Raw genomic sequence first — 26,968 nt, 5'->3', positions numbered from 1 at the left:
CGCTATGCGGGACATACATGATGAATCATGAGACTGCTCATAGCGTGATTGACTTTAGACCCACTAGTTGGGATGTACAAAGGGTGCTTTGACGTGGTGGGCCTCCAAGGTCCTCTGATTTTGACTACTATATTAACTACCGAGCAAGAACGCTGGATTTTGTGAACTGAGTTGAATCATTGATTATTGATCAGGTGATCAGGTATATACATATCCAGAACTGAACCCATTTTTCCAATCAGAAAAATTGGTCAGTTATCTGTACAAAGACATAACTTCGTCACGTTCATACACACAAATACGTCGCCGGTCACCCAGCCCAAGTGTGTCTCATTGTTGAAAATCGACATCAAACGACAACCGTACCTACTTAAAGCTCACCAGGCCAGATGTCATTGGCAATATCCCGGACAAGCTTCAGCTTGTTGAACATGCCGTCTCGGTCAATGGCATTGCCTTCTCTGTGACTAGCGAAGCCACACTGTGGGCTAACACCGACCTGCTTCAACGCCTTCTCAACGGAGATGTTGTTGCCTTCCGCGATGAATTTGGCGGCGTCGTAAACACGCTTCTTCATTTCTTCCTTGTCCTCGAGCTGGGGGAACTTGCTGGTCACGACACCTAGAATGACATTCTTGTGTGTGGGAAGTTCCTTCAGTGGCTCGAAACCACCGGCACGAGGGGTGTCGTACTCGAGGTAGTATGTATCGACATTGAGCTCCTTGAACAGCTTGGTTGCAATACGGTCATATCCACCTTCGGAGAAGTGACGGCTACCGACGAAGTTACCACGGCAAATGTGTACACCGACGTGGAAATCGGCGGGACGCTTGGAGAGCAGATCGTTGTACAGCTTGATGTACTTCTCAAATGTCTCATCGGCTGTGATCACGTTTAAGGAATCTTTTTTCCAGCCCTCAAGCATCTTGTCAGAGCAGAAGTCTGTCGGCATTGTCAGTCGACCCTTCGTAATTCACCATAGGGACGGTTATGAAAGGACGACTCACAGGCAAGGTTGGGGTCATCAAACTGAACATTCCTGCAGCCAGCGTCATACAAGATCTGAAGCTCATCCTGATACGCCTTGGCGATATCGCCAAAGTACTCGTCATCGGAAGCATACACGTCCTTTGGGTAGGCCTTGCCCTCCTTATACCGCAAGTGATACCAGTTAGGAGCAGCAAGGGTGAGTTTGATGTTCTTGACCTCCTCGGGGGGGACGATGCTCGCCAAGTACTTGAATTCCTTGATATAGGTACTACCGACGTGCTTGATTTTGCCAGTACAGATGACAGTCTCGCCAGGCTTGTGTCCAGCTTCAAGGAAAGCAGCGACATCGGGAGCATAGGGACGGAATACATCGGCATCGACGTCTGTGACTTCCTCAAAACCATCAAGTCCAGGGAAGAAAGAACCCCAGAACACTACATGGAAGTTAAATGGTTAGCATCATGCCCCACTACACAAAAGATCAGGTCCTCCCTTACTGTGTCTGCGGTATTCTCCATCCGAGACGGCGGCGTAGCCAAGCTTCTTCTGAGTTTCAACGATCTCCTTGATATCCTTGTTCTCGATAGCGTCAAGATCAGCCTGAGAGACCTGCTTCTGTTCGAAAGCTGTCTTTGTCTTCAACAGTTCATCGGTACGAAGGAGCGAGCCAAGGTGCTCGGCACGGAAAGGAGGGTTGTGGTGAAGCTGATGGGCCATATTGAAGATTCCTGAGTCTGTCAATATATATCGAGGTGCTTCCAAGTGTCTCTTGAGGTGGTACCTGTTATGAAACGTAGTGATTGAGCAGGGTTTCGAAAGACAGACTTGACAGTTGCAGGGAGGAAATCATTAAAACAGAGAGGAGCCACCGAACTCGGACCCAAGCCGAGTAATTCTATTTCACATCGATTCGCCTTCTCCGCGGCTTGAAACTTTCACTAACTGCCGAGTGCTTTCCACATTCTCTTCAGTGCCCCACCGCAGAGGCTCTCTCCACATCCTGACTCGGGGAGGAAGTGGGACTGTGGAAAAGATAGTACCATTATAGGTATGTTTGAAGTACGAAGAGGATGACATGAAAGTCGTGAGTCTTAAAATATGTCAATGGAAATTTCTGGGTGATGAGAAGGATACAGGATCATAGAGTGACAGACCAGTTTAAGGTAATATAGATGAGGCAAAAGATCTAAAGATTAGATGTGGGTGGGTTTGACGAAGCTCTTGATAACCAAGGTACTATGTTAGATATAGTTTCCAACTTTTGCCTCTCCCTCTGTAACTGACTGACTGATCCGTCAACAGTAATTGTTCTATTGACCGTAAGTAGGATATAGTTATACAATCATACCACACAGACTCTACTATTAGAGAGTATATTTTCAAGTCAGTCCTCTTGGAGTTAGATGCTTGGCGCGGACGCTAAAAGAGGCCAACTTTGGAAATGTGGGGTCATTTGTCCAAATCCAGCAGGGGGTTTTACCGCCACGCGTTCGACAGAGCTCCTTGCATAACTTCCTCAATGATATTCATACTACCTTCCATGTCGCCTGGATAGAATTCAGCTTTGGTTACTAAAACGAATCGTCCTTATTAAACCTTTTTGCCGAGTTTCAAACTGCGTATTACCGGTGAGTCTATGGCTGTTTGGAACTGCTTTCCCTATAACCTTTGGAAGGATTGGCGGAGCTCGTGTGACGTATGTGGGGTCGCCACGGCAGTTGATGTCGGCGTCCTTTCCCGACCATCATACACAGTATATGACCTCCATCGTTATCTCTTAGTACGCCACGGAGATTGAAGCAGTATAGATCAATCATCCTACCTCGTCAATAGAAACCCTAACAGCTGCCATCGAAATGTGATAGTCATGGAACACTAATCTCCTCTTGCAGGATATGCCGCATGCAATAATGGTTCCGCAAGGATCATCATTGGAAGCTCTGCCAAATGAGCTTCTTGACGAGATCATCTCCAATCTGTCATATCCACCCCCTTCATTAGCCAAGATACACCAACCGCCGAGCAGTACTATCGTCAAGTCGGGTACGCGAGATCTGAAGAACCTCTCATGCACCTCTTCCCGTTTGCTCGAAGTCACACGACCACGATTGTTTACTCACGTTTGCTTCGATTTACGGGATGTAGATGAGTTTCTCTCCTTTATATCCGCTTCATCCCTAGCTCGACATGTAAGTTCAACCGTGGTCAAAGGGCAACACCCCTCGGATGATCGAGAGGATCCATTCTGGTGGCGTCGAGCATTGTCCTATCTCGATCCACAGCGCATCACCGTCATTGCACCGCCCTCATTTATTGGCAAGATGACAGGCGCGCAGATATTTGAGGAACATAGTTGGGCTTTCCAAGCCCCACTTCAAATCCTGCAGTTAGAGCAGGAAACTCGAAGCTTTGACCCTCCACCACTTTCTCATCTTGAAAAGCGCTCAACGCTACTTGAAGCTCGATCATGGTCCTCCCTGCTGTTCAACGAGTCTTCCTCTCTCAAGGCTTATAACCACTATGAATACTTCCTGTTTCAGGTTCCTTCACTGTTCAACACATGGGGCTCCTTAGCATATGTTAGACCTCGCCCACAAAAGTTAACATCGCTCCGCGCGCTCAGCAATTTGACATCCTTTCGGTACACCGCCGTGTTCCCGTTCTATAATCATGTCAAATTAGTCTTAAACGCAGTGGAGCTGATGGAGAATTTACGGTCATTGAGTGTCCAGTTAGCACCGTGTGAGGGCGACAAAGCTACCGAGCTAGAGCAGAGGGGATCTATGGACCCTAGTGACCCTTGGATGGAAATTGCTACAGGTTATTCACTTATCGGTCATTCTGTAAGTGACTTGGGCAGCAGAGGGAGCCTTGTTGAGTTCTGTGCCTGCGACTATGCATTCGACCCTTTACGGACCGAGCTATCTCCCATACTGGAAGATATCCTAGACGATAGTGTATGGGCCCACGACGGCCAAGGCACCTGGACTAAGAAGAGTATATGTTCTACCGCTTGTGCGCCAGCAACAGTGGAAACCATTGTACACACAGCCATTGCTTAACATATGGTCAAAGACTACGATGCCGGCTTTCAAGACGCGCTGGGTAAACTGGGTTTCCGTAATCGGGCTTCCTAAGGACCCTAATGATGCGTCCCTAAATAAGAAAATGCGTTGTATAAAGAGATATATACAGGGAGCATGGCATATATGCGGGCCCGAAATGGTCATATTCCCTTATTCCCAATCAATAGTCTTGGTGCCTTAAAACTAAGGCCAGAACACGTGGAATGGAGTTAATCTTCGGATGCAGTCTTCTTGCCTCTCGACATCTTCTAAGATACTACTAGTATGTCGCACCTCCAACATCCAGTGCACCTGGTTAGCTCGGTCGATTCTCAGTTGAATCATAATCCTATCATAATAACCGTCGCCAGAATAGTTACTCTGTCAGGAACAAACTGTACAAGAGGCCATACTCATTCTACAGTACTCTAATATGGCCTCTACTTCTACTCCATACAGTTCTGCACCTGCATCCCCGTCTCTCGCCCATTTTCTTTTGCCACAACCAAAACATGGTCAGGCTTCTACGCCAGGAACCTGGGATCTCAAGGATGACATTTGTAAAGCATTCAAAAGCCCTGCACATAGTGTTTTCCGAAAAGGAACCGTAATTGGGTTCTCGAAACTAAGAAATCAGGCCAAGGAAAACGATGATATTGATTTTTTAGGCCAAGTACTGAGCTCCCTTTCCATATAGTTCCGCTCATTTTGCACCCTTTGCTCTCCTCTTTGCTACCACGAACATCAACCCAACTGATGATAATCGTTGGCTAGGTTACACGATCAATACTCGCAGCACAACTGGGTAAAACCTCGACATCGTCAATTCCTAATGCTAAAACATATATAATCCACCCTGCAAATCTTGACATCTTCTCTCCACAAAGGCTGCTTGAGTCGTTGTTATCTGCATCTCAGCCGTCGGCCCTATCGCGCGATGAAGCAATCGCACATCTGGACACTGTTCAGTTAATCCCTGTCTTCGACATGGCTGCCGCTGTACAAGCTATAAATGAAGTCTCAGATACTCTACATAGGTATAAAGGGGAGCGGGAATCACAGCAGGCTCGTCAGGCAGAATCCACAGGAAACAATGACTGCAGCTTTTTCCTCGTCATTGCCGGACTTGACACTCTTACCGAAGGAGTCGTCCGCGCTTCCTCTACGGTCAGGGGCACAGCCATACTGTCATATATACTGCGGACTTTGACACAATTGTCACGAATGCACAGCTCTTATCTATCCGTGATGCTTGTCAATACTAGCGGGGTCGGGACGATGACATCCGATACGCATGTTACCCCAGTTCAGATGCAGCAAAGGAGAAATCCACGGAACAACTTGCTGTTTTCTCGCGAGGATGGTCTTCACTCCATATTCCACGCAAGCGAGAAGTTGTTTCCTAGTCTTCTTATGCGAACCTTGGAGCAGGGAATCGATGCTCATCTTCTGTTGTCGACTGTCAAGTCCGCACACGTGGTTGAAGTTATCAAAGACAGGGTAGGCAACGGTGTTGGACGATGGTGCACCTGGGACAAACGAATAAATTGAGCACCGATACCGGAAAGTTACTTTTTTGTTTGGAGCTGCACAATTACATATCAAGCAGTCCATTTATTTGTATATATCATCAAGTCTTACGCCAGCCTCGTCGAAAATAGCATCCGCGGCCAAAACTACCAAATATACACATCAACTCCATATCGAAATCCCTGCCTTTTGCTTCCTTCCGCGAACAAGGGTATCATTTATGCAAATGACCTTTAACAGCATTTGAAAATAGCACTATAATTCCTCGGTTCAGCCTCATGTTGGCTTCACTGACATCCGTTTTGGGCATTTTCTTTTTCAGCCCACATCCTGAGAACAGCTCTCTCCACAACGTTTTGAGCTTCCTTTTCACACTTTGCGAGATCCTGGTTGACTGTATCCTCCTCGAATAAGATCTCTTGTTGTTGAACCTTGACCCATTGTTTGTGTCTCTCACAGCGCTTTTTGGTACAAATACCTCGAGATAGGCTGCTGATGTCATCCTCTTCAGCTTTGACGCCATTCATGACGGTGTCGCCATCTATATCAGTTGTATCGGGATAGCTAGACGCCAGCGCCTCAGGAGTGCCATCCTCAAGTGTTTTCGCTCCAACTTCCGATAGCCTCCATTCGTCGAATTCCTCATCGGACCAGGCTAACCGTGAGTCAAAACCGCAGATATCTTTCCATCCGCCTTTGGGTTCGGCTTGCTTCAATTTTTCTAGTACACTCTTGGACCGCTGCCGGACGAGATTCACGAATGTGTTACGTGCATTAAGCATACCCCTGCGGTGAAGCAGCTCATCACGCCGCTTGCGCAATTCTTCGATTTTCGATGCCTCATCTGGTGAGTATGTAAGGTCATCAGGAGCGAAATCCAATCCAAGCTTTTTCTTGTCCTTCTCTTTTGTGTCGGTCTCGGGGTCGTCGGGTGGCAGCGAGACGATCCGTTCGCCAAGCTTACGGAATTCCGCCGCTGAGGATACATCCATTATCACGGCCTTGAGATCACCGGCAGTGAGGATCCCGCCTCTACTCCCGAGGTCTTCCATCTTGTTCTCCGGGGCCGGACTCATCTTGAGGTGCTGGGTCTTCAGGCGCATAAATTCCCGGCCGTGCTCATCAGAACAGTATTTGCTAAGAATATTATTGTTAAATCGAGCAGGCTTCCGACAAGAGGGCACTCGACACATTGGTTTCCATGTAGTACATCCCTTGCCCTTCTCTTTGCAGTTAGGGCCTGGTTTACCATTAGCGAAAAACTATTATCGCAAGAGGCAACACGGGCATGATAGCAGCAGAGTAAAAGCCAGACGAGAGAGACTCACATATATACTTGTCAATTAAGTCAGCATCTTTCGGATCGATGTTCACACACTTTCCATGAAACCAGTCGTCGCACTCGCCATCACAGGCAATCATCCATGTATGATTATCAGGCTTACGGCAGATACAGAACAATTCGTTTTCATCTGTTGAAGCTTCTTCTTCTTCCTCTTCTTCGTGCTCCTCTTCTTTCGCCGCAGCTTTTTTCGGGGCCTTTCTCTTCTTGGCACCTTTCTTCCTCTTCGTCCTGCTTTCCGGTGCTGGAGAACCCGCTACAGATGCAGAGCCCTGCTTCTTCACGCCCGGGGTTTTGCTGGTGCGGGAGGAAGGGGTGTTGGACTGATGGCCATCAACACTTTCGGTATCTTCTTCGGTAATTTTGCGCTTTTTGGCAGTCGACTTCTTTGCCGTACCTTTCTTTGCACCACCGGGTGTTGATTTCCTACCTGAGGCGGCTTTCACAGAATTGGCAGGCGATGACCGATCAGACGACGAGGCTCGCGAGCCTCGTCCATGTTTTAGATCAGCAATCTTTTTGGGTGTCGGGTGCTCCCCAGGCGTGTTTACGCCATCAATCTGAGATGATATAGATTTGTTGTCGATTTCATCGCTTTCAGGAACCTTGTCCAAAGTCACAAGTGATGGTTCCGTTTTAACTTGTGGCCCTGGTGTATCTTGACTCGCCTCCAGCTTGGAGCCCACTTTTGCGTTCAAAAGGTTCTCATAAATATCAGCCCATGCTTCAACATTGCCACCAGCCGCCTCTAGTGAAGACCATGTGGGCATTCTGAACCGTCGGTGTATCGTGTTTGCCCTTCGGAACCCAAAATATCCGCTGTGTCGCCAACCAATGATGCCCACGACTCGGTCATCGTTGACGATTATATTGGAAGGAGTCATGTTGTTGTGTACTAGACACAGTATTTCATCTTCCATTTTCTCTTGGAACAGCACATCTTTCTCCATCTCCTGTATCTCGGGCGGTAGCTGAGAGTTGAGTCCACTGCAAACGTACGACGGGCTATTCGGGGCAGGATCAATGCTTGCCATGTGCTCGAGGATCTGACGGCATTCTTGCTTGAACTTATTGATCTGCTCGGTGCTAAGATACCTCCAGGCGACCTCTAGAGAAACACCAGGAATTCTGGACTCCACGGTGACATTATTCCCATCAACTGTCCCACAAAAATGTATTACCGGAACCGTAATGTCAAGTGCTTTAAGAGCATCCTCTGCTTTTCTTGCAGCGCTCAATTCATTCGCATTAGCGCAAGAGTACCTTTCAGCTGTTGTGTCGACCACATCGTCCTTGTCAACTCGGATTATCACACTGCCAACAGAATAAGCCTGGCGGCCCTCTTGCAAATTCAAAGAGTTCTCTGGACTCAGATTCTCTTTCACTATATTCTCCCAATGCGAGATCGCATCGGGGTCCGATTGCCACCAATGATCGTAGCGGGGTTTGAAATCATCGTCTCGCGGAGCGTAACGACCGTAATGAGGGCTTTGCTTGAGGAAGGGGTCGTCTTGCGGTATATTATCCGGGTTTGTCTCATATGGACTTATGGCCGTCGCATCATCACCATTGGAACCACTTCCCTGACTGACGCCAGCAGAGGTGGCTGCCCCGCCAGCCATCGCGTAACTTTAACGCGGGAGTTGCCCTGGCAAGTGATAACAACGATGTTAATCAATCTAATCCAAGGAAATATCCAGACCTCTACAGTCAAAGTTCAGAGTTAAGGCGAAGGAGCTAGAGTATGTTCTGTCGACTAAGTGGTATATGTCGGTCTCGTGACGCCCAGTATAGGCATCATGAAAGCTGGCGCAAAGTCGGTGGTGTCAAAGATCACGCAGATATTGAATAGGCATAAAAATGTACCGAATCGCCCATGCGTATAGTACCCTCAACGAATTGTTCTGGTTAAGGTGACAGTTGTGATGATAGCAACGGAGGTTCGGAGATCAATGCGGAGTTGCTGAACGCGCAACTGCGCGATATGAGGAAGTAAAAGGAACCAACAGGTGGGAAAGATGACCTAAGGATAATCAATTAATATTATCTTACAAGCTCGAAGTCAGGACCTGGAGAGCTGTGAGAACAGACACGCGTGGTCAAACCCCCAGGTTGTACCTTTCGGGGAGCTCAGATAACTTTCAGATTTGCAATTCTGCCGCGGAGTTTAGATCAAGGCGGTGTATTTTAACTCCGTCCGACGGTTTGGTCGATCCACCTTTTTCGAGATATGCGCTCATTGTCGAGGTAGCTTGCGTGCCGTGAAAATCAACGTTATTTAGAGTCTCCTGCTTGATATGGCTTACTATTTACTGTTGGAGGCTTGAATGCCTCTCAATGAAGTGCATTACGGAGTACATATGGATGTACTCAGTAATTGATCTCAAACAGGGGGTCGGTACGAGCAGGGGACGTTGTACCATTTCACAGGATCACCCTGGTTCACAATATGCAAGCAGGGGTTGAAAGGGGCCACGCCGATGAGAATAATTGACTACATACAGACATGTTATCTGATCCACTGCCAAGGAATTGCGAATCAATGTAATCAACCTCCCGTACGGGTTGGTACTGAAACATGCTTATCTGGACTGAGAAGCCTGGTTAAGCTTATACAGGTAAACTTGGAGGTCCAAAAGGCCTACTGGCGCTGTGGCAGTCTCATTCCGCCGTTCAAAGAAGCTGCGCGCAGTCATTCCAGGTACTGAAGATTACTAGGGAAGCTAATGCATGGGGCCAAAGTTAAAAGAAGCGACAGTTAATGGAGTCGAATAATGAAAGAAAGGGCACGAAGTACTAGATAGTTACTAGATAGTAGTCTACTCCGGAGAAAGTACCCCAAAAGGAAGCTATAAAGACCAGCGATCGTGCATGATACCGAAAGCAGGTAGCGTACCAGTTACTAGTTCCAATGGTACCATGTCCCTTTAGAAAGTGTGTGGGGTATGAAATGTCACCCAAAAATCAGGTACCAATTCCCACCCTCACTGGACCAATGCTACCCTGCGGTGTTATTTATTTATGGGCGTGGATGATCAACTATCGGTGCCCCTGCAGATGAGAATACGCGAATCAAAGGTCGGGCACAAGATGGTTCAGCATCCATGATCGGCCCATTCCCGAACGATACGCACAGCAATTAGGACCGTGCGGGATGGTGATTGGCCCTGCGAACAGCATCTGAATCACGGCGGGTTCTGGCCGGATGCACAACCGAATCGGAAAGGACGATGGTCCTACGCCTTTGGGTTAGTCGCCCATCTTCCCATCTAATCTCGAACTCTTCCATCCTCTGGCTTCAACGCTCCAAATCCCGTTACCAAACACCAACTGATTACTGATATTCCGCTGTTCAGCTTATTGCCACTATTGTTACCCTTCTATCCTATTCTCCTGACCTCCCCGCCACCTCCACATCCTTGTTCCTCGAGAGGCGATTGTGAAAAGAGAGGGTCACCTCATGTCATCATTTGACTTCGTATAGTCTCAGCCGCATCGTTTTCCTCTGCAAGTGAGACTGTCGCTTCCAGGGCTGAGGAGGCAAACACAGATCAATTTCTAATCAACTACCTTAAGCCGCAAGGCCCATCTGTTTGGAGGCTCTGACGTCTCCCTCTAACGGTTGCCCGTAGCTCCACATTCCGCCGTGAACACCCGTGGACACGGCCCTCTTTATAAGGTGACTGACAGAACCATAAATGAAGAGGATCTACCAGGTTTCTTTCTGAAACGCCAAGTCGATTAACTCTGTTGCGACATCAGATTCTTAGCATTAATCGTCTTGTTCTGACTTGTTTTCTGCTGCTGCGCCTTCTGAATACCGACTAGTCCACGTTCGGACTCGCACTCTGCGGGACCTAAAATAGCATCGAGGCTTTGCATGTTTCACAATGCGCTGGGGTTGCTGCCACTGATCATACAAAGCCCAACCCTCATAACAGCGCATGACGTCTCATTGAAAAAATTCGCAGCTGTAACCCTCGAGTTGCAACCGAAGTACACACGCAATCGTTCGCAGGGTTGACCACGCGGAGGGTTGACAAAACGTCAAACAATGTCAAATGAGTCTGAAAACACGGATTCAACCAAGCCTGCGACAGAATGGCAATTCATTGACGCTTCGAACAACAGTCGGAGCAACTTGACCCAGGTCAAGCGCCATGTGATGCAACAATACATGCGCCAAAAACGTGCGTCGGGTCAGTCTAGTAATGATGTTGAACAGACGGCGGTAGAAAGCCACAATGCGCCACGAAAGGCTACCCGACGCCCTAGGAAGGCTAGGGCTTCTGCAGGGGACACTGCACAGAAAGGAAAGAAAGAAGACCTCAATAGGCAGAGGCAGAAGAATGCATCAGCAGAAAAGTCCGATGTCCAAGTTGTCCCGAATCAAGAGTTGACGGACGATGTGGTGGAAGAAATTGAGCGAGATTTTATCCCTGGAGTCATGAGCTATACAAGTGCTGAAAATGCATCCTTACCGGCCAACTCCTTCTTTCAGCTTCAAGGCTATCCGATATCGCCCTATCTTCTAGACAAATATGCATCTGGAAGTCAGAGTAGTGGCTCAGAGTCTAGCAGTTTATCCCCGTGGTCATCCACTCCAACATCCCCATCTGATGTCACGCTTTCTCCAAAAACTATACTCAGCGCAGCAAGAACCGACCCTTTCAACACCCTACCGATGGATCTAGATGCTGAGGGGCAACGGCTATTCGACTTCTACGTTAATGAGATGCCTGCCTGTTCCTATGGTAGTCATTTCCGCTCTGCCAAAGCCCATAACTGGTATACGGCAGTCTTTGTCCCAGAAGGTATGAAGGGCGCCGTCACATTCCAGAACACTATCCTCGTACATGCTGCGAACACTTGGGCTTGGGTACGGAACGAGGAGGAGACTGACTATACACTTGTTCACCGCAACCGCGCAATCTCCATGCTCCGAGATCATATGACAAGACATCCAGGTGACATTTCCGATGTTGCAATTATCGCATGTCTCAGCGCTGCAGGCCTTGAGGACTTTGATCCTCGCCCAGGGCATAAGGAAATTAGCTGGGTTCACATGCGGGCTGCGAGGGAAATGATACGTGCCCGAGGAGGACCGGCGGCCTTTGAGAATACCCGTTTGGGCATGCTAATCAACTGGCAAGATTATATTCTATCTGGATATGAAACAAATGGGCTGAGCTTCTTCTTCGAGTATAACCCTTCAGTCAAACGATCTTTCAATAGTCAAGGCCAATGGCAAGACTCGATCACACAAACATTCAATTTGACACCCTCTCCCTTACCTTCAATACCATTGTTATCGCCTCGGGATGCTTTTTCACCCTCTGGATTAATCAGTCCAGGTTATTCGCTGTCCTTTCTGTCACCCGAGGATGAGATCAGGCATCAGTGCGATGAGTTCATTGACTTTTTGAAGCGTTGTGAGGAGCTCTCGGTATCCCATCGATCTAAACATGCCAACATGCCAGCTTTAGTGCGTTACAGTGCGTTTCAGGAGACATCACTTCTGTATAGTATTCTTGCCGCACCACCCGGCCTACGCTTTACCGCTTCAGGCAACCGTAAACAATTTGTCGCGCGGCTGGTTGCACTGATCATGCTTAATGCAGCTCTTTGGGACTACCGAAACTCCGTGCAACATAGCGAAACCTTCCTCTGGACATTGGAGCAAGCAGTACTAGCGAGTGAGGTTGACACGAGTGGATCCGTTGAGGCACTACTTCAGATCATGCTTGAATGCAGGGATGGTATAACGATAACAGACATGTCTTCTACGTCATCGGGGTCCCAAGGCATGCCCGATTTTACGCAGTATTCTCCTACTGCTAAGACACAATACGGGCGACCTTGGTTTGCTGGCCGGATGCTCAAGGTTGCAAAGCGACTTAGTCTGAACTCCTGGATGATTGTTCACGACTTCCTTTTTTCGTGTTTGACGTTACGTCTTGAGACCCCTGTGTGTCTGTGGGAGCGTGAACTGCGGCAGGAGATCCTCAGTGCGCCTCTAACGAGCTATATCATGCCTGCTCTGGCAGAGTGACCGGATCGCTCCATTTACCCCTCTGTGGTTTAGCGCATAACTATATTTATCTAGTTTTTGGATACCCATGTCTGTTTTCTTGGTCTTGAATCTACTTGATACCCATCTCCTATATAGCGAGCGGTTACAATATCCGCAGTTTTAGTTAGTTTTTAAGAAGGAGGCTATTACTTGCATATGCTGATCTACATATAGTACATACTCGGTTCTATACATACTATGACATTTTTGCATGGCAGCTAAGCTCCAGATTCTCCCTCGACCAGTCGCTGTCTGCAGGGTTCGCGACAGCAACAACATCGTTCTTAAGGTCCGGCACAGGATGCGGAAAATCATCACGGGAGCTGGATGAGAAGATATGTTCGACGTCCTCAAGCGACTTGCCAGCAGTTTCGGGGTAAAAGGCCCAAGTAATGGCAGCGGCCACCCAATTAAAAGCGAAGAAGCAATAAAAGTAATTGAAGCCCATGGTTGACCTCGCTATTGGCGTGCATTGCGCAAAGACAAGGTTCAAACTCCAATTGGTAGCTGTTGCCAGCGATGAGCCGCGGGCGCGGATCGCTGTCGGGAAGATCTCAGATGGATAGATCCAGGAGATGAGCCCAAGGCTGGTAAAGAAGATTGAGAAGACAAAGAACATGGCGATCGCAGCACGGACAGCATCCGGGTTGGCAGAAGGGTCGCGAAAGCCGCCGTTGGCCTGGGCTAAGGCCGCTTCTATGCACATGGTGGCACCCATGCCGAGCAGGGAAGGGATGAGAAGCTTACGACGACCCACACGGTCAATGAAAAGCATGAACACCGTATTCCAGAACTGGGCCAGTGCACCCCATATTCCCTGTAGCATGAGAGGTGTTGTGCCCTTCAGGCCTAGCGTCCTGTATAGGCCTGGATTGTAGTTCGAGATGATGTTGGTACCTGAGCATTGGGTAAACGCTTGAATGCCGCACGCAAGTAACAGGCGATGGCGCCAGCGAGCCTTGCTTAGTAGTTCGCGCCAGGAGTGTACGGCGGAACGTCGTTCCTCGGCGATGCTGTCGTTGATCTGGGCGATCTCGGCTTCAACCATGTGGATATTAGACCTGTCCCGGTTTGAATGTAAACGAGCCAGGATTTCTCGGCCCGCTTCAGCGCGGCCTTTCTCAATCAGCCAGCGTGGAGACTCGGGAAGGAGCCAAACACCAAAACAGAGGATCACGGCGGGAACGGCCTGGATGGCCAAGGGGAGCCGCCAGGTTATGGCGCCGGTGTGAAGGGAACAACCATATCCAGTCCATTGCTGGCCGGCGTTAGTAAGACGAACTCGAAAGCTATACAGACGAATGATAGTGATGTAACATACAGCGACAACAAACCCCAACCCGATCATCCATTGTTGCATGGAGCCCAGAAAGCCGCGTATCCGGGGAGGAGATACCTCACTCTAAAAACAGTCAGCATGACTCAAAAGCAATGCGACACCAAGAACGGGAAAGACGTACACAGTAAACTGGAATTGCTGACGACATCAAGCCTACAGCCAAACCTGCAATCAATCGGCCTGCAATGAGCATGGCGACAGTTACGGCACCGGCTTGCAACGCTGCACCCAAGCTTCCGAGAAGGCCTCCAATGAAGATGACAGGACGCCGTCCATAAGGATCGGAGATGTATGAGACCAGAGCGGAACCTAGAATCGCACCCCCTATATTCCAGTTAGAATGTGTTTGGCGACCGAACGTCGTCTGTAGTTGGGCCTATACCATTGTAGGAAGCGACTATACCACCCGTTGCGGCATCAGAGGGGTGATTAAAGCGATTCTGGAAATCTTCTTGATCAAGGGTGGACGAAATCACGCCGGAATCATAACCGAAGAGAAAGGAGCCCAGAGTTGTGAAGACGCAGCAAAGGGTGACAAGATAGTAAGCCATGGGGCAAGGGCTGGACTGGTAAGTGATGTGCTCAGCGTTCGATTGCAAATGGTGTGGTATCTATAAGGACCCCATTCGTGTATTCCACCGCCTTCTTGTATATTTCCATAGGTGATTTCTAACGGCTGATAAGATTCTTGATAATGGGGAAAGGTACTTTTTTGCCTGACGTTCCGTACGGTGGCGATGTCAGAAAGGAGGAAGAATGCCAAGGCAATGCATCAGTCAATGCTATTGCTGAGTTAAATGGAAGCAATCAAGTTGATTGAAAGCTGAACGAAACCCTTATTCACAATGGTGAACACGAAGGAGGTGGTAGAAGACGATTGAAATGGGACTGATGTTATTCTGGGTGTGGAGGTAAGGACTTTTTCAAGGTAGGTACATGAATGAACATCTTGAGGATTTAAAATCCACCGTGACCAAGGATAAGGTTAGCTTTCTGAGGTAATTCTCGCCTGACAGAAATGGAAAGCCACTGGACCTGCCTGAGGCTACCACGGCATTCATTACCCTAGCATTTCTTCAGCCTTACCTAAAAATTGGAACAAGTTTGCACTGACGTATAGAAAGGCTTTCCGAGACTTTGAAGGCCGGTTCTGGCGCTAGACCGGAAAGGGGGCCAAAAGGATCGAATCGCCGTCAGCCGCTATCAGATCGCCGAGGCCAAGTTTTTCCTCTGTTCCACTAATTGATGGAGTTGGTCGGCTCAGACCCCGACAATTACCTCAATCCCGCTAATGAGTGATTATTTCATCCCTCCCTGACAGTGGTGCTTTTTCTTTTTCCCTTTTTCACGCGGTCTTGTGCATATTCTTTCTTCTTTTCTGTTTTCTAGACACGTTCTGGTCGCTTCCGCTGTGGATCTCTTGGTCTTGGAAACTTCCCAAGTTGAACTTCTCAAGTCACTAAAGTTTGTCTACCACTATTCCTGTCGCATTCGCTTTGCCCTGCCTGAGCTCATTTTCTCCACATTTTCCAGCCTAACTTTTTCCTCTTTCAATTACCAAGACTGTCCCCAATTAAAAACGGACCACCGTTTGGGAAAAGCAAGGCTTCTAAAAAAGAAAGAGAGAGAAAGAAAAAAAAAAAACCCCCTTCCAGAACTTAAAGCGACAGCTATTATCAATTTGATCGCGACAACCCCGCCGCTCCCTTGACCTGTTCGTACATGGTCATCATTTTGGGAATCTCCGCGGCCACTGTTTGACTCATCCAAAACGCAATTATTAATTTTACAGATCTTTCCTATAACTTCAGCACACCCGCTGTCGGATAATTATTTTCAAGGAATTACACAACCAGAAGCATAAAAGCGTTTTCTAGCCCAGTGATTGGATCCCACCTGCAATCCGTCGGAAGAACGAATCGCACCGTCGTCATTTCTCCTATTGCTCGATGAACCTGTGAGAAACGTCAATTCCACCCTCGTGGACGATAACGGTCGGATCGCCACGCGGGCATTGCTCCTTGCTGATCAAATTAGTCTCGCGCTTCTTTCGTTCTCTCGGGACGCCCAGAACACTGTCCTGATTCCACAAACGCTATTCAATCGGAGCTCCCTTGCATGCTTCTACGCCGACCGCCTTAATCGATCCCGACACCTGGACTGAATAATCGCGCGCGCCATGGGTACTCCATCCAGCGCTTTCCATACCGCGTCGGCGGATAATGCGACGGACGATGATCCATCGGGCCCCTCGGATTCAGTTTTTTACCATGATGATGCAGATCCCTCTTCCCTTCAGTCGTCGCACGACCAAGACGGCTCAAAACCAGCCAAAGAGCCCCTCCCCATGCAGAAGAGGCGCCGTGTAACACGAGCTTGCGATGAATGTCGGCGAAAAAAGATCAAATGTGATGGGAAACAGCCATGCACTCATTGTACCGTATACAGCTATGGTCAGTAACTGCCCTTCATGTTCTCTCTTGTGTCTTTGCTGTCCTTTCTATGGTCTACCTTGCACTACGTCTGTCTAGTTTGCATCTCACTCACTCCCCGTCGGTAGAATGCACCTATGACCAGCCGTCGAATCGCCGCCGTAATCCGGCCCCTCAATATGTGGAAGCCCTTGAAGCACGTCTACACAAGGCCGAGGCTCTCCTTCGAGTCGTTCTTCCCGACATCAATCTGGACGATCCCCGGTTCGATGAGCATGCTACCGAACAAATGCTAGCCGTCGTCAAACGCGAGAAACAGCAGCCACAGCAACCGCCCGTGACCACCAACGGCTCGAATTCCTCGACTGTTGCTACCGGGCCAGCGGAGGCTCCATCAGATAACTGTTGTGGTGAAGAATCTTTACTTGAATCAATGGTGGATAATTCAGGCTATCTGGACTTGGACGATCAAGGTCACTGGGATTATCATGGGCACACCTCAGGCATCACATTCCTTCGACGACTTCGAAAGCAATTGGGGGCCGTGGACATCTCAGCGCCGGCGCTGCGATCGCGGCCCTTCTCACAGATGTTGGACAGTCCAAAGTCGGCATCGGAGTCCCCGCAGGATGCATTGTTGCCCCCCACTCATGACCTGCCATCGCGCGAGGTGGCACGACGCCTGTGTCACAATGCCTTGGAAGATGGCTGTTCTCTCATGCGATTTGTCCACGAACCTTCGTTTTACGCCATGTTAGATCGGATCTACGATACCCCGCCTGAGCAGTATACCAATGAGGAGCATGCTTTTCTGCCACTCCTCTACATTGTGATGGCTGTCGGTTGTTTGTTCTCAGATGACGGGACTGGTACCCTGGATCTCTCCGGTTATGAAAGTGCCATCGGCCAAGGGTATGTCTGTGCTTGGTGGTAAAGTCATACATTCGCTAACTCCAACCAGGTTTCAATACTTCAAAGCCGGGCGACAGCTCTTGGAGATCACTGACTGCCGCGACTTGACCTCTCTCCAGGCAATTTGCTTCATGGTATTGTTCCTGCAATCATCTGCCAAACTGAGTACCTGTTATTCATTTGTCGGCATTGCCCTTCGCTCTGCCCTACGCCTGGGCCTGCACCGCTCGGTATCAGCCAACTTCAACCCCCTGGAACAAGAGCTGCGGAAACGTATCTTTTGGGTTATTCGGAAGATGGACGTCTATGTCAGCACCCTACTGGGACTACCCCAGATGCTGAGTGACGATGACATCGACCAGGAATACCCAATGTCGATTGACGGCGAGTTCATCACTTCAGATGGCATCTTACCCACACCACCGGATTATACGCCTCTCATGGCAGGTGCTAATGCACACACGCGACTTTCAAGCATTATGCTGAAAGTGGTAATATATATATATCCGGTTAAGAACGCTCAGCACCGATCCAAATCAGATCAACGCTATGTTGTAAGTCATTCCAAGATCCGGGAGATTGAGCGGGATCTTCAGGCTTGGATGGAGGAACTACCGGCCGCTTTGCGACCTGGGACCGAAGTGTCCCCTCAACTTGAGAGGTATACTTAATCATCTCTACTCCCTTGTGCGACTAAGACTAACTTTCTGTAGGGTACGACAGTTGCTGCGCATTAGCTATGCCCATGTGCAAGTGGTCATGTACCGCCCTTTCTTGCACTATGTCTCGAGCGGCTCTCAGGCCCGTGGCGTCGATCGGCGATCCTACGCCTGTGCTGCTGCATGCGTTAGCGTTTCCCGGAACATCGTCCATATAACCACTGGTATGCATAAGAGAGGTCTGCTTAACGGGTCCTACTGGTTTACCATGTATACCACCTACTTTGCTATCCTATCTTTGTTGTTCTTCGTGCTCGAGAATCCCGACTCTCCCACAGCTAAAGATGGCGTGTTGAAGGATGCCATGGAAGGCAAGAACACTTTGACAGGACTGGCAAAGAAGAGTTTGGCTGCGGATCGGTGCTCCCAAAGCCTCATCTGCCTTTTCAAGAATCTTCCCGACTTATTAAAGAACCGCCAGAGCAAAGTCAACCCGGTGAATCTAAAGCGCCCTGCCCCGTCCAGTAGCAACAAACTGGGTAATGCTAAAAGCCCTACGGCCCCACCCGCGATGCCTCCTCCGCAGAGAGCGAGCACATTCCCTATTCAACTATTGAACAGGTCGACCAAGGAGGCCAGTAATCTACCCAAGAGCTTAGACGACAACCATCCCCGCCATAGTCGATCAAATTCTCGTCCAGCGAACACACCTTCCCCCTGGTTTTCATCGACACCCGAACCACCCACAGAAACCATATCGACCCCGTCAGAGACACAGGCGACAGAGTCCATTGCTGCCTCATCCAACACATCCCCCCTGCCGATGTCCATGTCCACGCAAGATATGCCCACGAGTCCATTTGTTGCTCAGCAGTTCTCAAATCCAACCAACCTTCCCGATCTTATGCCCATCATGTTTCCCTCTGACGATCCTTTTGCCTACCCTACCCAGCCGATGTCCACCTTGGAGAATGACCATTTCCGTCAGGACAGCGGGGCCATGCAATTCGGGCGGGATCTCACGACGCAGCGGTCGGCGCCACCTTCTACCGATCCCACAAACACCATCGGGGTATCAACACCGGCCCTGGATGGCCTGGGCAATTTCCCCTTATTTTCCAACAACAATACACCAACACTCATGAATGCTGCTCTTCCCATGCGCCTAGCAAACCCCCCTTCTGTGAGTCAGTCGCGGTTACAATCGCCTGTTTCACACGCATCCACCCCGGCGAGTGGGGAGGCAGTCAACAGTCCCGATCTGGTATCTCTCCCGAACAACAACTTCATGTGGCAGGGTTACAATTTCCAGCCGCAAAACTTCCCCACGGAGCAGTCAGCGCAGCCGCTGATGCCGTCAGGGAATGTGCAGAACTTTGGCATGGGCGTCGAGGACAACTCCATGGGGATGGGCATTGATTTAGGGATCTCGCTGGACGATATCTTTGGGAACACCGATGCGTGCCGGGCCGGCAATGGACTTCCCAGCGACGATTGGATCCAATGGATGAATGTCGGAAACTGATCTGGTATGATACCTTTCCTTTGCCAGTCCACGAAGTTAATGTAACGAGCAACGGAGTACGGATATTGATGTGGCGTTTGTGGGTTTCGTGTAGTTAATGAGTATCATTTTCCGTATATAGATGGAATGTCATGTTGATTTGTACATATCAGGTTCTCGCGGTATAGAAGTGTCTATTTAGCAGAAGATCTATATATGTTTATCTGTATAGTATGGTACACGTATGGTACAATAACTTCACCACCTCTATCCAACAGAACAACCCAATAGAATACAATAAAAAGAAAAAGAAAAAGAAAAAGAATCACACCCTCCTCCTTCTGGGCGCCTGATACCAACTCCAAATATTCAGCCCAACCTTCGTCCCCTCCGTGACCGGAAACGCCGCATGCCACGTCTCCAAATACCCACTCCCATCCGGCCTCAAATTCTCCCAAAAGATGGCATTCCCCTTCACCGGCCGAAACGTAACCCCCTCCGCCTCATTCTCACACTCCACAAACCGACACCACTTCTCATCCCTCGGCCTCTTGAACCGCGGAAAATTCGTGCCACCACCCGTACACTCGTCCCCGAGATACACCATGAACGTACTGGCACGGTCGCCGCCGCGCGCACTCGAACCCGCCCAGTCATAGTGGTGCCGGTAGTGGCCGGAGGCGTTGTAGCGCTGGGCCCACATGCGCTCGATGTACAGGTGCGGTCGCCAGCCTTGGAAGGCCTTTGCGCGGTTCTCGAGGCAGCGGACGGTGTTGGTGCGGGGGAGGAGGGCGCGGTCGGAGAGTCGGGTGTTGGGGTCTACTTTTTCGGTTGTGCCGTCGTAGATTATGGAGGGGGTGTAGGTTTCTTGGCTTGGTGGTTGTTAGTAGCCGTATTTCTTTCCTTGTTTGGGCCATGTGGGGGAATTGGTTTTGTGTGAAGGTGGATATGTATGTAGGCATGTCTAATGCGCTGCGCGGTGGGATTGAACTCACCCGAGTTCAACGAGGTGGTCGGCTTCCTCGGAACTGAGGAAATCTTCGATGTAGATTACCAATGGGTCGCGACGGAGGAGATGGACCCGGTAATTGTCCGGGGCACAGGTGGGCTCAATGCCATCGTCGAGACTGAGAATTGTGTCGTTTAGGATCGGGCCTTCGAGGTCGGCGGCGTCATCGTCGGGGTCGAAGGTGAGGTCTTCTTCGGCGGGGGGAAAGAATTGGCGGAGGGCGGGGGCAATGAGGAAGATATAGATTGGGAGGAGATAGAATAGGGATCCGAGGATTGTGGAGAGTTTTAGCATTCTTTTCTGGGTAGAGAGGAATATATATACATGGGGAGGGAAGGATGTTGTTTTGGAGATCGGAAGAGTTTAATGGATATACTCGGGGTCCAGAATGTGAGCCCGGCTGATCGCGGAATTGCTTGTTTGGGTTTAGGCTGGGAGAAGTGGGACGATAAACTAGACTAGATGAGGAAGGTATCTTCTATCGCTGATCAACTAATCAAGTATATGATGTACTTCTATACTGCTTAAATTGTCTTTCTAGTTCCATCTAGCACCTCTCGCCCTTAACAATCACACTCCAGTGATCGGCGTGATCGCACTTTCCGGAGAAAAAGTTGCCTCCTCTCCAGCAGTGATTCTCAACCACCTGAGCTCCATCGGCAATGTTGTTGAAGCTGGGAAGGGTCTTGCTGAAAGTGTTCTAGAAGAGACGTCAATACAGTTCCTTGACTTCCGGACTCGCACGCCCAGTAAATTATCTACTCACATCATTGCACCACCAGATAGCAGCATTGTAACTACAGCTGACCCGTCCGCAGTTGTTAGGTCCCGGTCCGTTTGTGGGCTGGCCGGGGACCGAACGCAAATACTTGATACCACTCTCGACATACTTGTGGTTGGCCTGAGGATACTGATAGCATGTTACCGTATCCCGCTTCTCGAAAGTAAGCTCCCGTTTCTTGTCGGCGTTCAGGGCAGCGAATTCTTGCTCGTAGTTGGGGTTAATTGCCAACAATTGTTCGTGGACCTCCTGCACTGTTCCATTGAGATTGACTTTGGGGCCGCCAGGGGTGGTCTGGACTTCCCAGGAGAGGTCCTCGACGCCATATCCAGGGATAGGAGCTTCGACGGCGTAGGCCTGAAAGAGGTTAGTTGTCATCGAACAATGGAGGTGGTTCTAACATCGTCGTACCACGGACGCAAGTCCAGCCGTGAGGATAGAGGCAAAATAGGTGACTTTCATGATAACAATTATAACCTGGATTCTGGTACTGAACAAAGTATATTGGAGAGAATGCGATAAATTCGTGAGTCTCTCATTCCGGTCTTTATATGTTGGCGGCGACGGTCATAGGCCGCAAGACTATATCCTCCATCTTTGATATTCTCTCCACTGAAACGTCTCACGGAGAAATTTCTGTCAAACCGAAAGAACTAGTACATTGCTAGACTGGGGGCCATAAGTGAGACATCTACCATATCCAGCAACTCGGGGATCCACATGGTGTTGACAGAAAGGGTGCTCATATTGCTATCTGGTTTTGGCCCCATAATAGCACCGATTTTCTCCAGGTCTGTTTTTTTTGTAACCTTTCTGCACGCGAAAGAGCGATTCACGCAGTGTAGCTAGTCCCATTGGGCACTCTTGACCGGTCCTGTATGTTGGAAATAGACATCATTTCAATCCTCGTCCGGGCAAATCGACGATCGCTGCAACCCGCAGTAGCCGAAGGGTAGTTCAGTTTCATGATGCATAGAAAATCGAGCATTGTCCCAAAAAGGGAGCAGCGGAAACTCCACCTACTATCTGGAGGGGCAATTCGGGAGAGGGACCTCAGACTCAACCTCTTCCTAATTTTTATATGCTAATCTTTAATCATTCTTGTTTTTCCTTCCTCTGATTCGCTCCGTCGGTATTTAAATCACTACAAGGTGGACCCGGACCCCAACGCACTCTCCAGTGCATTTTCCAAATCGGTTGAACGTAGGGCGTATTCCAGCTCAATAGTTGTACTTTAGCCTTGAGATGAACACTATCCTGATCAGGTCAATATCCCTAGGGCAGCCGACTAGGGCTAAGACAAAACCAGAAGGTCATGTACGGAGATCTTGACCCTAGTAGAACCTGACTAAATTGTATAAATTCATCCACAGATTTATTCAAATTATCCAGCTGATGCTCTAACTAGTTTTTATATGTATCACCTACCAAATTGACTGTTTTCAAGTACAGTGGTTAGGTGATCCTGCGTTAGGAGTCTCAGAATATTATATATATAAAGTAAAATTACCCGAGTAAAAAGACTTAACCCAAGTACCCTATGTACATATTTGTCATCAAAAGAGAAGAATCAAGATGGTTCAAGTAGAACTGTATTGATAAATTAGGTAATTAGGCCTTTTCTTGTGAATGCCTTCACTGTGGTGAAGTTATATTATAAAACTTTAAGAGAATTCAAATCTACATCCACTTCAAGGACCTAATATAGTAGAGACCATAAAAGAAGCAAAATAGAGTAAGCTAGAAGTACTCTTGGATCATTGACTGAGCATACTAGAGGGAACTGTAAGCGACCGGTGCAGCTAAGTATATGTTATATCTAGAAATGTATTTCATATCACTTTCCCTCACGACCAAAGAATAGCTACAGGATTTATGTGGTCATTATCATTATTCCATCGTTTTCTATATAATCATTGACTTGAGAACCTGCCAGATCTCTACCAACCCTGCCGATAGACCTGTCCACTGCGAGTATTGTCAATACAATTCTATACACTAATTCATAGAAGAGCGGGGTACCTGGCACACTCATCTCCACATAGAGCTCTCCTTCCATCTTCGGCGCCTTAGATGCACTCCAGCAAGGACAGACATCCCATACTCAATCTCAGGCATCAACTGGGACAGGATGTACTCAATCAGTCAGAGCAAGATCTTCACAAGATCACGTAAAAGCAAAAGTAAACTGGTCTCCTGATATCACCATCGAACTATATCCTGTCACATTCTGGATATGATTGGGACTTCGTTTACATTGTGAGCGTCATAGCAGTATCAAAACAGGCGCCACTAAACCCTATTGTCCACGAGTAACAACTCTATTGCTATCTCCCCACTCAGTATCTGGGGTATTAAAGTGAGGGTTTCCTAGGTGTATTTCTTTCATACCTAAGTAGACGCATTCATCTCCTCCTGGGTTTGTTTCTGTTCCTTTCATCTCGAAACAGCGCCTCCCCATCCACGGCAGATCACCACCGACCAAAGAACTGAACACTAACTACCACAGAGCCTAAACCACATCTCAAATCACAATGCCGACCCCAACAGCCGATCCAGAATTTCTCCTCCCCGACCCTACAGTTCAACAGCGGCGGCTGCAGAATACGACGCAGAATCAGGCTGCAGCCTCGAGATTGCAGGACACCTCTCGCTCGGCCGGTGAATCTCGGGAAGAAGACCTGACTTCGCGAATGACGCTGCAGGAGTTCCTTCAAACTGGAATGGATAAAACTGGAAAACCCGTGTCAGACCCAGTTGCGTTCACGGATGGTGCCAAGATGCAGCAAGGCAGTCGAGACTTGGATGAGGCGGATGTAGTCGCTGCCACTTGGCTTGATGATTTTGATTAAGGTGAAATTTTGGAATGTGTTGCTGTGATGGTTTGGGAGCGTATCATGAGGAAGCATTCAATCATTGTATGTTTATGGTTTGATTCGTTACGCTCATTAGACTGATAAGTTTCGATGTTAATTACTTGGCTCTCGTCTCGTGTCTGGTGATCTATTATCAGTAAAGACTAGGGCACGTTAGATGAAATAGTGTAGCTAAGGGTGCCCTGGCTATAAATAAAGCCTTTACATTCTCTTCGCCTTACAAAGAAAACTCTACAGAGGTCACCGGAATAGGCAGGCCAGGGGTGCAAAAGCGAGGGGCCTTCAGGGTCAAGGCATTGTCCTTGGGACCGTAGCACATAAACGCGAGACCACTCCACAGCTCGATCGTCACAGATGTGACATCAGGAAATTATAGCAAATTCCAGTGGAGAAACCCCTCATTCTCTAGTTTCACTGGTCAATACAATAGTTCCGAAAACCCTAACACGACTTTGGGGTTGAGTGGATCGACCATGTCAGGTTTGCGTACCGATGATATAAACGCGCCTTCCGCACGCCACAAGCGTTCTTCTGGAAATTCATCAACCAGAGGAATTAACATCACGTGGAATAGCAGCTGACACTGAGGTTTAGCTTCTTCAAAGCATCCCCCGATATCTCGGGTTTTGTTTCCACAGGCTTAGTTTCAATGCCCTAATTAGTGCTATGATGTAATGGGTTCGCCTCTCGTATGCCTAAGGCGGTAATATGGCCGTATGTCCATACGGGACCAGACCATGCCATTCAGTTCACTGTTACTTGTACACTAGAATTGGTTAAACAATGCATCTCTGCCGACTTACCGATCGGCTGATTCTCGGACTGTCTCGAACTTCGATATTGATGACGTTGAGTCTAGAATTCGAGACAATCTGAAGATTGCCGACAGCGAAATAGTTCGATACACAAATATCCCTCAAGTTCTACTTGTAGCCATTCGACTGTTCCTGATACTCACTATAACCCTCGATCAGCACACACACACACCTATGCTAGCCAGACATGCCAGACAAGGTAAAAGTAGTAATAGTCGGTGACGAAGGCGTGGGCAAATCAGCACTCATCCTACGGGTAAGTAAAGTACCACTCCATCGAGTCAACTTAACAGTAACCGATAAGTTCAGCTCTGCCTCGATCACTTCTCCGGCACACATGAAGCCACAGCGGACGACAGTATCCGCAAGTCCACCGTAGTCGACGGTCAAGAATGCATCCTCGATATCATAGATACAGCCGGCCGAGAGCAATATGCGACGCTGATCGAAGAATGGATTCGACAGGGTGAAGTCTTCGTTTTGGTTTTCGACGTCGCATCCCGGGAATCATTCACCCATGTTCGGAAATACTACGATCAGGTCCGAAAGATCAAGCAGGTTGTAGATGACCACTCGATAAACCCACCTGCTACACATCCGGGCGCGCCGTTTTTTGCGCCTTTGATCTTGGTCGGGAACAAGAGTGACCTGCAACATAAGCGGGCCGTGTCGGAAACGGAGGGCATGGAGCTCGGTAAAGAGTTGTGCGGCGAGTATGTTGAGGCTTCAGCTAGGGATAATGTTAATGTTGAGGCGGCGTTCAATAAAGCGGTTCGAAATATTCGAGAGCGCCGATATGAAGCTGAACATTCGCTGTTTCCGCAGGCTGATGGGGTTGCGACGACGCCAAAACGGTATAGGCCGTTTCATCCTGGTAGCTGTAGATGTGTTGTGCTTTAATGATGGGGTGGATGTCATTCTTAGAGATCATTAAAAATAATATGTCCGAAGTGGGTGTTCTCTAAACCTTTGGGAGACTGAGCAGCACATCTGCTGGGACAGAGTTATAGATGGAAGTTCCCCGGCATCAGATATATGTGCTGGCCATATCCCCGGGATATGGAATATCACGTGCTAAGTCCACCTTTCCCTTACGTATTTGGAAGATATTATGATCAAGATAGTTTAGAAGAACGAATGCCAAGGGGGGAGGGGTGATGTTTGACTCGTGTACAATGATTCATGTTTTGGAAAACATAACCCAAGCGGTCTATGGTCTTGTCTCCCGTCAAACCAACTCAACACCGACCAGCAATTGACACCCCCAAAATAGCACAACACGCGCTCAAATTGAGTGTTAGATCTTTATCAGAAAAGTGTACTAATACATTGTGTATGGAGAAAAAGTGCGGGGAAAGGCCCGCAATTTCTCGTATACGAAGTAGTACCTGCGGAGCATATGCCATATCCACGGATGGTGCATCATATACTGAGGACTAATGCACGTACTAAAATATTACAACGTTGAGGCTAACAACAACTGGCCGTGAGCCACTACATATATAATCCGCTGGATTTGAAACTAAAATGGCGCTGCCAGCCGGGGTACTAGTCACCAGTGTAATGTTTGTTTACAATTGGAATGTATATATCCTTGTATCCAAACATTTAATTACTGTTTTATTTTTTTATTTTTTTTTT

The 26,968-nt window shown here is 48.5% G+C and overlaps 9 protein-coding genes across 9 annotated transcripts; 3 read left to right on the top strand and 6 right to left on the bottom strand.

Annotated features, from left to right (window-relative positions):
* Positions 1-370: 370 nt before the first annotated feature.
* AO090003000768 (cobalamin-independent methionine synthase II family protein) lies at positions 371-1,707 on the bottom strand (the record flags this gene model as incomplete). Its single annotated transcript, XM_001819858.3, has 3 exons — positions 371-942; positions 1,008-1,424; positions 1,488-1,707. The coding sequence occupies 3 exons, from the start codon at positions 1,705-1,707 to the stop codon at positions 371-373; spliced, it is 1,209 nt and encodes a 402-aa protein (XP_001819910.1).
* A 4,165-nt stretch (positions 1,708-5,872) lies between these two features.
* AO090003000766 (uncharacterized protein) lies at positions 5,873-6,778 on the bottom strand (the record flags this gene model as incomplete). Its single annotated transcript, XM_023235025.1, has 1 exon — positions 5,873-6,778. The coding sequence occupies one exon, from the start codon at positions 6,776-6,778 to the stop codon at positions 5,873-5,875; it is 906 nt and encodes a 301-aa protein (XP_023090086.1).
* A 58-nt stretch (positions 6,779-6,836) lies between these two features.
* AO090003000765 (putative PHD transcription factor) lies at positions 6,837-8,549 on the bottom strand (the record flags this gene model as incomplete). Its single annotated transcript, XM_001819856.3, has 1 exon — positions 6,837-8,549. One exon carries the CDS (start codon positions 8,547-8,549, stop codon positions 6,837-6,839), a length of 1,713 nt encoding a protein of 570 aa, XP_001819908.3.
* A 2,432-nt stretch (positions 8,550-10,981) lies between these two features.
* AO090003000764 (sigma-70 region 2 family protein) lies at positions 10,982-12,620 on the top strand (the record flags this gene model as incomplete). Its single annotated transcript, XM_023235024.1, has 2 exons — positions 10,982-12,412; positions 12,549-12,620. The coding sequence occupies 2 exons, from the start codon at positions 10,982-10,984 to the stop codon at positions 12,618-12,620; spliced, it is 1,503 nt and encodes a 500-aa protein (XP_023090085.1).
* A 576-nt stretch (positions 12,621-13,196) lies between these two features.
* On the bottom strand, positions 13,197-16,273 carry AO090003000763 (sugar porter family MFS transporter; the record flags this gene model as incomplete). Its single annotated transcript, XM_023235023.1, has 5 exons — positions 13,197-14,258; positions 14,322-14,402; positions 14,461-14,663; positions 14,743-14,905; positions 16,265-16,273. The coding sequence occupies 5 exons, from the start codon at positions 16,271-16,273 to the stop codon at positions 13,197-13,199; spliced, it is 1,518 nt and encodes a 505-aa protein (XP_023090084.1).
* Positions 16,274-16,518: 245 nt separating this feature from the next.
* AO090003000762 (putative C6 transcription factor (Mut3)) lies at positions 16,519-19,867 on the top strand (the record flags this gene model as incomplete). The annotated part of the gene is made up of 4 exons (XM_023235022.1): positions 16,519-16,792; positions 16,900-17,683; positions 17,733-18,344; positions 18,397-19,867. The coding sequence occupies 4 exons, from the start codon at positions 16,519-16,521 to the stop codon at positions 19,865-19,867; spliced, it is 3,141 nt and encodes a 1,046-aa protein (XP_023090083.1).
* Positions 19,868-20,044: 177 nt separating this feature from the next.
* Positions 20,045-21,149, bottom strand: AO090003000761 (oxidoreductase, 2OG-Fe(II) oxygenase family; the record flags this gene model as incomplete). The annotated part of the gene is made up of 3 exons (XM_023235021.1): positions 20,045-20,056; positions 20,178-20,718; positions 20,842-21,149. The coding sequence occupies 3 exons, from the start codon at positions 21,147-21,149 to the stop codon at positions 20,045-20,047; spliced, it is 861 nt and encodes a 286-aa protein (XP_023090082.1).
* A 253-nt stretch (positions 21,150-21,402) lies between these two features.
* On the bottom strand, positions 21,403-22,098 carry AO090003000760 (uncharacterized protein; the record flags this gene model as incomplete). The annotated part of the gene is given in 3 exon segments (XM_023235020.1): positions 21,403-21,555; positions 21,622-22,032; positions 22,048-22,098. The coding sequence occupies 3 exon segments, from the start codon at positions 22,096-22,098 to the stop codon at positions 21,403-21,405; spliced, it is 615 nt and encodes a 204-aa protein (XP_023090081.1).
* Positions 22,099-25,514: 3,416 nt separating this feature from the next.
* AO090003000759 (Ras family protein) lies at positions 25,515-26,227 on the top strand (the record flags this gene model as incomplete). The annotated part of the gene is made up of 2 exons (XM_001819850.1): positions 25,515-25,583; positions 25,637-26,227. The coding sequence occupies 2 exons, from the start codon at positions 25,515-25,517 to the stop codon at positions 26,225-26,227; spliced, it is 660 nt and encodes a 219-aa protein (XP_001819902.1).
* Positions 26,228-26,968: the final 741 nt, after the last annotated feature.

This window comes from Aspergillus oryzae, chromosome 2, assembly GCF_000184455.2.
Source record: "Aspergillus oryzae RIB40 DNA, chromosome 2".
NCBI lineage: Eukaryota > Fungi > Ascomycota > Eurotiomycetes > Eurotiales > Aspergillaceae > Aspergillus > Aspergillus oryzae.
Note: the sequence above shows the minus strand (reverse complement) of the source record. Positions and strands in the feature narration are given on the sequence as shown.